Source organism: Phacochoerus africanus, chromosome 16 (genome assembly GCF_016906955.1).
Source record: "Phacochoerus africanus isolate WHEZ1 chromosome 16, ROS_Pafr_v1, whole genome shotgun sequence".
Lineage (NCBI taxonomy): Eukaryota > Metazoa > Chordata > Mammalia > Artiodactyla > Suidae > Phacochoerus > Phacochoerus africanus.
Genome location: NC_062559.1, coordinates 12,279,538 through 12,292,727, shown reverse-complemented (window position 1 = coordinate 12,292,727; position 13,190 = coordinate 12,279,538). Strand labels below are relative to the sequence as shown.

Below are 13,190 nucleotides of genomic sequence, written 5' to 3'. Positions count from 1 at the left end.
TTAATTATCAAGCTAAGATGTCATAAAAAGCAATGGAACTGACATGAAAATTCTAAGATGGAAAACTAAAAGTCCATAATAAATATTGGAGAGCTAGTAAATAAGGTCATTGGCTGGGCTGCCTAGAGCACTATGGGCAAAACTTCTAGGAACTGTTGGCTTTGGCAACAGACCTGGATAAATAAAACTGAGGGAATTATGAGCTCAAATGCTGAAATTTTCATTTTGGTTAACAGACTAACATCCAGAATCTTCCTGTCACCATGCCCCAAGCCTCTCGTTTTACTAGTTGTCATGGACCTGAGATTGATGAAAACCAAACTCAGAGCTGCATCCTTTAGCCTGTTTAATGAGATCAGGGCAATTGAGAACGTTGCCGCATATTCTGCATAAATCTTGAGGAAAATAATGGGATATGAGCTGTTCAGCAGTTATATGAGCTACCCAGTTGATCTTGAAGAAACCTGAACCACCGAAGCTCAGGCCAACATTCCCCCCTTGATTGAGGAAGCAGAGTCTCCCACAGGAGAAATAAAATGATTCCTCTGGCACCAAACCTCACTGGTTCTGATCTCACCCTCCATTACGCTGGTGATCCCTGACTCCTTTGTCCTTTGCTTACTTTGCAGGCTCTCTGCTAACCTTTGAAAAAGCTGGAACCTCCCAGCTCAGAGCTTTTGCATTTACCACCCTTACTGCCCTCTCTTCCTGTAATGCTCTCCCTCCAGATAACCGAGAACGGATGACTGCCTAACTGGCTCCCTCATTTCCTTCCGGCTTTGGCTGTCTTGAACGTCACCTTCTCCTGGAGGCTCCCTCTGGCGGTTGCATTGGAAACGGCAACACTTGCACAACATCGTGTTGCCTTTCAGTACTTTATTTCTCTCTGTTGCACTTACCATCTAATATATATATGTACTTTTGTGTATATTTGGTCCCTAAATCTGGTCCCCAATTAACCCTGCCTCCCAGGATTCACTTCCTGGGGGGAGTCCCTTCCTCTAAAATCTGGGCTGGCCCTGTGACTCTTTTTAACCATGAGAATGTGGCAGAAAAGATGCTGCCCCAGTTCCTGGCTTAAGCCTTAAGAGGTTGTGGGGACTTCCAACTTTGTGCTTTGGAGAGCTCTGGGCTGCCCTGTGAAAAGGCTAGTTCCTCTGCTGGGTAGACTCTAAAGAGAAAGACAGTCCACGTGGAAAGAGCGAGTCCTTGGAGTACAGGCAGAAATAGACCTAATCCTCCAGTGTCCTGCTTGAGTCCAGGTCTCCAGCTATTTCCACTAAGAAGTCAGCCCTGTGAGTGAGCCATGCGGGACATCCCAGCCCTTCCAGCTAACATCACATGGCACAAAAGGGCCATTCAGATGAGAGTCATGAGATAATTGTGTCAAGCCACTAGGTTGTTTGTTATGCAGAGATATGTAACCAAAACATTATTCACTGTGTTCCTTGTGTGTCCCCAGCAAGAGTGTTAATTCCATGAAAACAGGAGCTTCGGGGGTCTATTTTGTTCTTTTCTGCACCTGTAACAGTACTGAGCACTTAAACATTTTGAGCGCAAGAGTGCATCAATTAGTTAATGAATTTAAAGTAGTCACAGCCTATGGGGTGACATGTGCAATCACAAGTTGGAAGGGGAAATATACTCAGAGATTTATAGGAATCAATTAATCTCTGTTAATCAATATAATTATCATAGGGTGCTATTTGCTCAAACAGACTTTAGAGAAGCACTTCCTAGGAGAATGGAATCCTGTTTTGGATACAGTCAAATTTTTTGCTGAGGATGCACTCACCAGAAGGTCTGAATTCGGGAGTTCTCATCATGGCTCAGTGGTTAATGAATCCGACTAGGAATCTAGGAACCAAGAGGTTGCAGGTTGGATCCCTGGCCTCACTCAGTGGGTTAAGGATCCGGTGTTGCCGTGAGCTGTGGTGTAGGTTTCAGACACGGCTCAGATCTGGCGTTGCTGTGGCTGTGGTGTAGGCCAGCAGTTGTAGCTCCGATTAGACCCCTAGCCTGAGAATCTCCATGTGCTGTGGGTGCAGCCCTAAAAAGACAAAATTAATTAATTAATTAAAGGTATCATTCTAAAAAAAAAGTCTGAATTCAATTTCCCAGCACTGGTTAAGTAGTTGCCTAATTTAATTAATACAAACCTAAACCAAATGCTGCCCAAAGGAAATTACCGTAGATGGCCAGACAGTGTTTGGCTTAATAGAGAGGGAAGGAATTCAGAGATTTCAGAAATCCTTGATCAGAGCAGTGGCATACAACTTGCCCACTTTCTTCCCTAACCACATCCCAACGGATCCTTGATAACTCTCCCGTTCTCCTTGCTAAAAGATAACAGACTGGCAAATCTCTAAAACATTGTTAAGACATTTAATTATTAGCTGTGACTAACTTTAAAGCATACAACTTTGAGCTTAGAAGTGTAAAATGTATATCACTTATTGCACGCATCTCAGTCTGTTGGTCCTTGATAGTGATTGAGTGACTCATGTAATTCTCCAAGCATCTCATAAACTAAGATCCTTGATATCTTTGTCCTGTATTTGATGGATCTGACAATCAAAAGGCAGAGGACAAAATATCATTCTCTGTGATGAATGTATTTTATGTAACATTTGTAGCTCCACTAAGAGCAAGTTGAGTGTGTGGATTCAATCACTGTATCTGTATCCTCTCTACGGCATCCTTCCAGTCCCAGGAGTTTAGGGATTTGATGTCACAATTTTCCATGTTGCCATTCTGTAATGTAAATGGTTTGGCTTCCCTGCACATTTCCAAAGAAAAAAAGAAAATCTGTGGCAATAACCTAGACATATAACCTCGTTAGCAAACCCCAGGAATAACTTAATACAGTGGTTGGAAAGGATATGTACATAATATATACAACACTGTCCTGTTGGTTGAGGTTTTACTGTATATATTACATTACAGATGTTAGGCACCAAAAGTGAATCGTTCTTTATTTTTCTTCTTAAATTAAGAAAAAACAAACATACACTGGTCTGCATTCTTTTGTGTTGAAATATTCTTGAATTACATGATTTTACTTGAGATCCTAAGAGGACTGAGCATTGCTTTACACTGGGTGCTTTGTTTAGAAAACTGAAAGATTGAGAAGAGCAGAAGCAGTGGGGGAGGCAGTGGATTTCTAAGATCATGGTATGTTTTCCTCTGATTAAAATGTTCCATATCTTATTTCTAGGGGAATTAGAGTGCATATAAGTTTGAGGTGGGCATTACTTGCTGACGCTCAGAATAACATTGTATGCTTTCCTCCTTCTGTAAATGTATTCCAGGCCTCAATACCTTCTTTGAAAAGTGATTGAAAATGCATCTATGTGGCAGACTTGGAGCAGTTACTATCTGCTGCTTAGGTCCTCTTAGTAACTAATGGCAGCAGCCCAGATGGAATGGGGGAATACAGGAGAGAAACATGTAATATAGGAAAAAACATGGAGAGGATTGTTGCAACTCAAATAAGCTTGCAGACAGTGAAAGACCTGTTTTACTCCAAAGAAAAATCTAAAATTTGAATGTACATGAGATGAGGTGGAATATTAATCTTCCTACACCCCTGCCTTCTGTATTGATTCCACTTCTAAAAGCTTAAGGGTTAAAATTAATTCAATTAAAAGCAAGCTAGGAGTTCCTGTCACAGCTCAGTGGTTAACGAATCTGACTAGGAACCATGAGGTTGCAGGTTTGATCCCTGACCTCGCTCAGTGGGTTAAAGATCCGGAGTTGCCGTGAGCTGTGGTGTAGGTCGCAGACGCGGCTCGGATCTGGTGTGGCTGTGGCTGTGGCTGTGGCTGTGGCTGTGGCCAGCAGCTGTAGCTCCGATTAGACCCATGGCTTGGGAACCTCCATATGCTGTGGGTGTGGCCCTAGAAAAAGGCAAAAAGACAAAACAAAAAAAAAAGAAAGAAAGAAAAAAGCAAGCTAGAAAAATAAAGAGAGAATTATTGAATGTTTGATATTCTACCCTCAAGGATGCTGATCTGCCTTTCTGTTTTTGGAGATTAATGGGAAGAAAGCCCTTCACTTCACTCCACTGGAAAAATCCTGTGACTAAAGTTTGATAAAACTCGAATTTTTATGTTTGGGATCTATTTTAAAATAATTCAATTTGTGAAAGATAGTATTTTCTATCGCCTCATTCAGTGCCTTCTAAAGCATATTTATCTCTGTTTTTCATTTAATGAAGTTGTAAAACAATTTAAGGCTTTCAGAAATATGAAGCCAAGAACGTGCATGTCTTTTTCCTAAAGTAATAGCTGTCTTCTCAATGGGATGAGGACTGTAGCCTTTCCTTCCTCAAATAACGCTTCTTATGGTCAGAGACCCACCAGCGAAATTATTTCATTATTTTTTATATCCTTACCTTCCCACCCACACAATTTAGAACTTGATATCCATTCAGGGCACCAAATGCTGTTTGGAGTTCTGCTCCTACAAAGTCACAATGTCATTCCAGGAGGAGAGTGTGATAGGATTCAGACATTCAGGGTACATCAGAAAGTCCACTCGAGTGCGTGGGTGGAGGGTGGAGTCACTGAGCAGAATGAGGACCTGTTCCTCTTCCGGTCCCTGAAGGATCGGATCGGAAGGAAAGCTTGTCTTCAGTTTTATTCCATTTCCATTTCCCTTTCATTCCTCAAGGTTTAAAGAACCCCAGAGTAAATAAAGTTCATAAAACTCAGAACAACTGGGAAGCGAGTTTTCTGGGGGCCTCCATGAAATACTGAAAATAGTCTTTTTTTTAAATTTCCTATTTGTGAGAGTCAGGGATTTTTTAGAGCCTGTCCTTTTGTATTTATGTTTTCAATACTTCAGTGAGGTTTGGCAAGATGTTTAAAGCTAGGCCTGGGGTGCAATAATTCTTGAGACTTTTATTTCATGCCTTACTCAGTAGAAGTTAGCATTCCCATCCTTGCTTTAACGGAGAACCAGAGAGTTAGTGTATGGCTATATGGCTTTAGGAATCACCTGCCACATGGTCAAGAACCCCTGGCTTCCTGTCATGTTCTGGGACTAAAGGGGGATGCCACGATTGCTTACAGGACTGTTTTTTGCTTTGGAAAATTTTGTTTTAGTTCACCTTAGCTCACTCCTGATTCATGGGTTGCTATTTTTGACTAAATGATGATGGAGGAACATTATTCGGTGAGAGGCTCACAAAGTAAGCTGCAGGCTCTTCCACCATCCCTATCCTTATAGGGTCTTTGCTGTCAAAAATAAAACCCAGTCAAGATAACCCAGTCCTTTCATCTCCTCCATCCATCTCCATGAGCACTTTTCTCCTATGAAGGTTCACTTATAAACGCACTGCATTCACCATCCGTGTCTCAGCATTTGCACTTTACATGGTATTCTGCTTTTATTTAGCACCAGGCCATAAAATGTTCATCCCTTTTTCTTCTCCCCACTGGCAGGTGGCTTTGACTTAGTGAGGAGTTATGGGTCCCTCTAACATTCCTAGCTCAAGTGGAGTCTCCCACTGGATGGCCAAAGTAGTTTACCTTTGAAGACACTTTGGCTGCATCATTAGATCAGTTTGCAGTTATTTTATGGCTAGCCCATGGTGTGTTGTACTATCATTTCCGAAAATGGATTTAGAGTTTTCTTGGTAGATATTTGTTTGTTTATTGAGTCTCATTACTTTAAAATTAGAAGTGACAGAGTTTCCGTTGCGGCGCAGTGGTTAACAAATCTGACTAGGAACCATGAGGTTGCAGGTTCGGTCCCTGGCCTTGCTCAGTGGGTTAAGGATCTGGAGTTGCCATGAGCTGTAGTGTAGGTTGCAGATGCAGCTCGGATCCCGCATTGCTGTGGCTGTGGTGTAGGCCGGTGGCTACAGCTCCGATTCGACCCCTAGCCTGGGAACCTCCATCTGCCATGGGAGCGGCCCTAGAAAAGGCAAAAAAAAAAAAAGAAAAAAAAGAAGTGGCTTTTTCAAGAGAATACTTTGAGGCTAATTCCACAGACTTCTGAGATGTTATTCCTCCGAGTAGTAGAATACAGACTTGTTTACTTAAAGACTGTTTCTAGCCCAGGAGATAAGGGAGTTCATTGTACAGAGAGTCTGTTGTGCTTGTGTGGTGGAATAGGAATACTTTATGTTAGAGTATGAACATTTGTTCATAGAAACCACTACAAGCTACCATTTTGTGTGGTGTTACTAATTTGGACTGTGCAAGCTCAAACTTATTCAACACAGAAAGGGCGTTTTTCTCTTCCACCAAACCCTAGACTTCTTTGGAACTTTTGTCTAATCCAAAAGCACCAGCCTAGCCTACTATATACTTATAGAAAGTTAAAAATATACATATAGAGATCTATATCTACCACTACATCTATGCAAACTCTCTATAACATTTGTGCCTAAGAGTGATTTAGTTGTATCATCAGTTTTCACTGCTAACAGGTTGGCTGGGCGAGTGTAGGTGACAAAGGGAGGAAGATTATAGTATCAAATCATTGCACACAAAAGCACTTTTTTTTTGACATCACCTTGATTTATTTTCCTAGTCCTTTTTTTTTTTTTTTTTTGCTCATAAGGAAAAATAATTTCATCAAGAGAGCAAATATTTCTGCCAAAGTGAAACAATTTCATGTTTTAATGCTTTTCTTTAAAAAAAGAAATCAACATTGAACTAGGACATGCTCTGACCCCTCCCCTCATTTTTCAGACTAAAAGTTTTTAAATCCACTGGCAGAAAACATATTTTCCTCAAATAGGATGATCATATTTTATTGTTGCTTTGTTTAGTATATATTTTTCTTAATTGGGAAAAAAAAGTCTAGGTGAAAAAATTACCTAACAAGAAAAGTAGTTTACATGGTCATAACATTTAAATTGCTGCCAAAAGAAAAAAAAATGTAAAAAAAAGATTTTAAATGTAAAATATCACATGACTTCAAAAAACTTACCTCAATTTCCTATCATTTATCATGTACTATAAGTCAACATTCTAAATAGGATTACAGTCCTTTATTATAAGCCCCTAATTGTACTATGGTATATATTTTAAAAATGCTACTACAAAATTTTTCTTTTCTTTTTATTTCTGCCTATTGTGTACTTAAGCTATAGATAATTTTGGAATAAAAAGCCTACGGTAGGTATAAATGCAATAGTTAACTGATCCTGTTTGCTGATGTCCTTTTCCTGTTCCACAGAAGGTGGTGTCATTTAGTCCAGCATCTTCTCCTGTTTCTTGCCTTCCTTTTTCTTCTTCTTAGATTCTGCTGTGATTAAAAGTAAAAGAAAGAAAAAGAGCATCACATTAGTAAGCTATAGGGGAGGGAGCCACTTTTCATATAAGTGGCCAGGAATGAAATGATTAGATATACAGACAAGGTATCTGACAATTTCAAATGCTTCCACCCCTGATCTGCCCTCTGTTTATACATTTGGACAGTTCTTCATACATGGAGGACCACCTATGAATCAACCAAACTTGGAGCTTTGACCCTACAGAAACACCTAGCCTTGGAGGAAGCAAATGGAATGTTCCAGCTTGGGCTAAACTAAGGGAAGGTAAGTGAAACTAAGAGGGATTTAAACCACTCAACCATCTGCCATCTCCCCTTTCCTAAGCAGAGGAGTATGCAGGATAGAACAGGACATGTCAGCCTTGGCTCCAAAGATATGAATGGTCAGCATCACCAGGCTAAGGAGTGAAAGGACATGGCTAAATATCTCTAGGAGGCTTCCCCCATTCAGTCCACAAAAGTGGCAGAAATGTGTAGGTAAGGAGTTGGAGCCAGACTGCTGGAGTTTAAATTCTGACTCCATCACTAAGTTTCTGTGAGACTCTGAGAAAGTTAATTCATGTATCTGTGAACCGGCATATGAGTAGTACCACTTTGTAGGGTTATTATCCAAATTAAATGAATTGTATAAAATCCACTGAGAACAGAACATGGCACAATAACATGTACGCATAAAGATTAGCACTTATCATTACTGTGCTAATAGAGTAAGAGGAAGAGGTAATTTCTCTGTAAAATTAATATTATTTGTCATCACCAGGACATGTGCACTGAGCAGGTCACTAAATGTGCTAAGCAACAGAGAAATACTGGGATGAAAACAATGGCCAGCAGGGACTAGGGCACTGTTCATCCTAGGACACGTGCCCAAGAGGGTCCTGAGGCTTATGATGAGAGTGGACATGACACCAGCCACAAACGTTGTACAAAACCCAGCTCATAACTGGGCTTGAATTTTTTCCATTCTTATCCTTACCACTTATTCAGATAAATTCCAAAGTCCATTGTATATTAGGCAAAGTAGGAATTCTGTACAAGGTAATTGTCCTTAACTTCCTTTACTGAAGCTTCAAGAGTGCAACATACGCAATTGGGTGAGAAGTTGCTAAAATTTTGCTAAACTGCTGCTCCTAAGTTTTCATTTTGTTCATTTACATCCTCAGCTTTCCCTTTCACTGTAGTGAAGAGACAATATTTTTAGTCCCTCTTTTTACTTGTCATTATAAATATCTCTTTCTTCTGACCTATGAAAGGTGAAATGACCAGAACGTCCAAGTTTAAAAATACCTCTAAGGGCAAAGAAGGTATTCTGCTCATTTTTTTTTTTTCTTTTTAGGGCCTCACTTGCAGCATATGGAAGCTCCCAGGCTAGGGATTGAATTGGAGCTGCAGTTGCCAGCCTACACCACAGCCACAGCAATGCCAGATTTGAGCCACATCTGCAACCTATGCCACAACTTAGGGCAATGCTGGATCCTTAACCTACTAAGCGAGGACAAGGATTGGACCCACATCCTCATGGACACTATGTCTGGTTCTTAACCCATTAAGCCACAACAGGAACTCCCATTCTGTTCAATTTCTGCAAAATCAGTGTCTGAACATTTAATAATTCCCAGTCTTTGGTTGACATTTTAAGCAATGGCTGCATATTAAAACAGTATCCTCAAGGAATAATCTAGGATGACAACTGAAATATCACTCTGATTTCCCTTGTCTCAGTTTCTCCAAATCCCTGGGAACCCTTAGTAATTTATAATCTTCTAGCTCTCCAGTGAAGTGGATGTTTGGGGCAGTAATTTATATATTTTGGCCAGCATGTCCCTATTTCACACAGAAGTAAATAGATACCATCCTGATCAGGTGTTAGTAAAATTTTATTTTATAAAATTTAAAGTTGTTCTTTAAATAAGAATAACTATATAAATTGGTACAACCACTATGGAAAACATTATGGAGGTTCCTCAGAAAACTAAATATAGAACTACCATATGATCCAGCAACCCCACTTCTGGGCATATATCCAGACAACACTTTCACTGAAAAAGATACACGCACCCCTATGTTCACAGCAGCACTATTTGCAATAGCCAAGACATGGGAACAACCTAAATGTTCATCCATAGATGACTGGATTAAGAAGATGTGGTATATATACACAGTGGAATACCACTCAGTCATAAAAAAGAACAAAATAATGCCATTTGCAGCAACATGGATGGAACTAGAGACTCTCATACTAAGTAAAGTAAGTCAGAAAGAGAAAGACAAATACCATATGAAATCATTATATCTGAAATCTAATATATGGCCCAAATGAACCTATCTACAGAAAGAAAACAAACTCACAGATGTGGAGAAAGACTTGTGGTTGCCAAGGGGGAGGAGGAGGGAGTGGGGTGGATGGGGAGTTTGGTGTTAGTAAATGCAAAACTATTGCATTTGGAATGAAATCCTGGAGGTTAATGTGAGAAAAAGAAACGTATATATATTTATAACTGCGTCACTCTGCTGTGTAGCAGAAATTGAGAGAACATTATAAATCGACTCAATAATTTTTTTAAATAAGAACTATTCTTATAATTATTCCATAAGAATAACTAGCTTGCTAAGGTAGGTTGTTCATTTCAGTGAGCAGCTGGAGCGTGGAAGTCTCTCCTCATTTTTCCTTGGTAAAGTCAAAATCACATCCTCTCTCTGCTATTTGAGCCTGACATTTATTTTATATTATCAATAAACAACTAGCTAAATACTAAGAAATCAACCAATTGCCTACTTAATCTGCACAATGTCAATCAATTTATTTTGACCCAACTGGCAAGTTATCATGGCATTTGTCTGACACTACAGACCTTAAGTTCACTCTGGGTTCAATCGAACAGAAAAACAAAGAGTTTTCAGTAAAAAGTAGTGGAAAGAAGGAAGAATTTGCATAAGGTCAATTTCATTTCTCATGGAACGATTTGCTCAAATTTGAGAATAAAGAAGAAAATCAGGTCAGTAAGATTGCTTCCAATCAAAAGCATTTTTTTTGTGACTTTCATGTACATTTTACTGACAAACAAAATGAGTTTTTCACTACTTGTCTCTGTGGCCTCAAAAATTTATGAACAAACCCTCAAGCCTTACCTCATCTACATGAGAGTATTTAAATACTATCACAGAATCTATGATTTGGGAACAACTTAATCCAACCCCCCTATGTAATCCATGCAGAAACAGAGGCCAAAAGAGTATCAAGGTTGACAATGATTCAGCATTAGGATCAGATAAGAAGCCATTTGCTGGCCCTTTGACCTCTTCACTCAACACAGCATAGCCTCTGCTAATCATCCCATCTGTAGCAAGTGCCTACCGGTCTTATTTTGTGCTTATATGTCACCCGTTGTTCAAATCAACACCACCCCCCGCCGCCCCCCCCGCCACCCTTTACTTGAACTGATACATTTATTTCAATTCCCCAAGCACATCATTCCTTCTCTCTCCTAGTCTCTGGCCTTCAAACCCATTTTTCATGCCGTCAACCCTGCACTTCACTACCACCTCTACCTCCCATCCTCCAGGTACCAGTTTTGACACCACTTCTAGTTTATTGACTTCTTGATCTGAGTTAGAAGCCCTATCAGAACACTTATCTTTAGTGCTATAATTGCCACTATAAGCTGTGAGATGGCAGAATCTCAATGACTAGTAAACCCTTGGCCCCTAGCATAGTGCCTACTGCATGAGAGAGAACTAGTACATCTTCAGTGAACCAAAGAAATCTTCAGCACGGCCAGAACACATGCTTCACTGGCTTACTGTGCACCCAGTTAACTTACGGTGGTTCCTGGAATTTTCCTTGGTTATTTCCACCTCAGTCTTTTCAAATTATGTTCTTCTCACCTGAGTGTTTTTATTCCTACTCTCTCAGCTTTGCTTAGCCAACCTCAACTCATCTTTAGGACCATTGATTTCACTTCTTCAAGGAAGCTCTTTCCAAACTTCCAGGCTAAGCATATTCCACCAATGGTTAGATACTTCCATCATGCCTCTCACTGACCTTATCAAAATTATAATTGAATAAGTAATATGGTATATGATTATTTGATATGCATGTTCCCCTTCCTATGAGGGTTGAGACCACCTGTCTTTTGCATCTGTGTCTTCTGTGCCTGATACATGATAAGCACTCATAAAATATTTGCTGCATGCAGAGCAAAGAAATAATAAACACTTGAAGGGTAGATAGAGTTAGCTCATTAGTATATAGAAAAGTAGTATTTCTTGAGGAAAGTAAATCAGAATCTTGTAATATTTTAATAAAATATTTAACATTCTTTAGTCTTCAAAGAATTTTTATGAAGAATAAAATTATAAACATATATACATGAAATTGATCTAAGCAACTCAACAGTTTTTCTTTAAAGTGGAATCCTGAATTAATTCTGTGGGTAAAAAAAATCAATGTCTGATTTTAGTAGCCTTTCAAGGTTGCAGTGAAGCCTGATATATCCTCCTCGAAGGGCCATCATGAATATCATGTGAGATTATGACCTCTAAGATCCCATTTGATGACTCTACAAAAAAGTTCATAGAGCAGGAGTTCCCATTGTGGCTCAGTGGTAACAAAACTGCCTAGAATCCATGAGGACGCAGGTCCGATCCCTGACCTGGCTCAGTGGGTTAAGGATCTGGCTTAGTGATGCGCTGTGGTGTAGGTTGCAGATGCAGCTCGGATCTGGCTTTGCTGTGGCTTTGTCATACACCAGCAGGTGCAGCTTGGATTCAGCCTCTAGCCTGGGAATTTCCATATGCTGCAGGTTTTTTCCTAAAAATAAACAAAAAAATTCATAGAGCAAATATACACTTGTATATCCACTACATGTCAGATGCTGTTCTGGGTGCTGGTATATCATGGCAAACCAGACAAAATTCTGCTCTCAGAGCTTATATTACAAGTAGTGTCTTAAGACTGCTTTATGTGAGAGTCTTTCAAACTTGTAAAGTATTCTAAAAGTGTCCATATATTTATTTTAAAGATCATGGTATATGGCCACTATTTTTATGTCTTCAAAGCTTAGTTCTCTTGCTGCATCACAGATGCATGTGATGTAAAAGAGAAGGAATTAGTAGGGAGAAAAAGTGTGTCCATGGTAAGATACAGCCTGAAAGGGAGAGAGAATTTCTCCACTCTGAATTATTTTATTCTTCTTAAAAAATATTAATTAGCTTTCCAGTTTTAAAAGTGATATCAGCTTATCTAGAAAATGAAGAAACATATGGTAAAGAAATTACCCATGGTTTCACAATCCAGAGATAACACTTTGAGCAGCAAGTTCTATTTATGTTTCCTTTCTATAAGTCCCTCTAATGTATACTTTAGAAACATACTGACAGCTCGTACAGTATATTATACTCAAAGTTATATTGTGTTACTTTTCATGCCATTGTATAGTCTTTGAAACATGAACAAACGTAGTATTCCTAGACATCCCAACCCGTATTTTTGGTAACCTTTCTTCTTTTGTTGGTCAGTTGTGTTCTCACATTTTGCTTTTATAAATAATGATGCAGTGTCTGTTTTTGCAGACAAATCATTGTATGTTTAAGTTTTGCCCTAGTATTTATTATCAGTGCGGATCTACTAGATCAAAAACAGGGTATTTTTAAAGCTCTAGGTGTGTGCTGGCATATTTCTTTCTTGAAAGGAAGTTCCAATTTAAATTTTTATCAGAACTTATATAAGAGTCTGTCATAGCAAACTCATTCTCAAAAGGCAAATAATCAAACAGGATGTATCGTCTCTTTTCCATCTAGTCACAGGGCCTTTTAAGAAATAGGGTTGCTACGTGGTTGGTACAAGTAAACACCCACTCTCATTTCCAATACAGGGAAATCTGGAAGAAATAAAATTGTGA

General features: G+C 39.3%; 1 protein-coding gene across 3 annotated transcripts in view; it reads right to left on the bottom strand.

Moving 5' to 3' along the window:
• Positions 1-6,508: 6,508 nt before the first annotated feature.
• The window catches only part of PTN (pleiotrophin), an 88,611-nt gene continuing 81,929 nt past the window's right edge, over positions 6,509-13,190 (bottom strand). For 2 of the 3 annotated variants that reach the window (XM_047763280.1, XM_047763281.1), the window contains one exon: positions 6,509-7,263. In XM_047763280.1, the coding sequence (XP_047619236.1) occupies positions 7,208-7,263 (56 nt within the window). In that variant the 3' untranslated portion in view covers positions 6,509-7,207. The remainder of the gene's footprint in view (positions 7,264-13,190) is intronic. The other variant, XM_047763282.1, reaches the window with a different exon arrangement.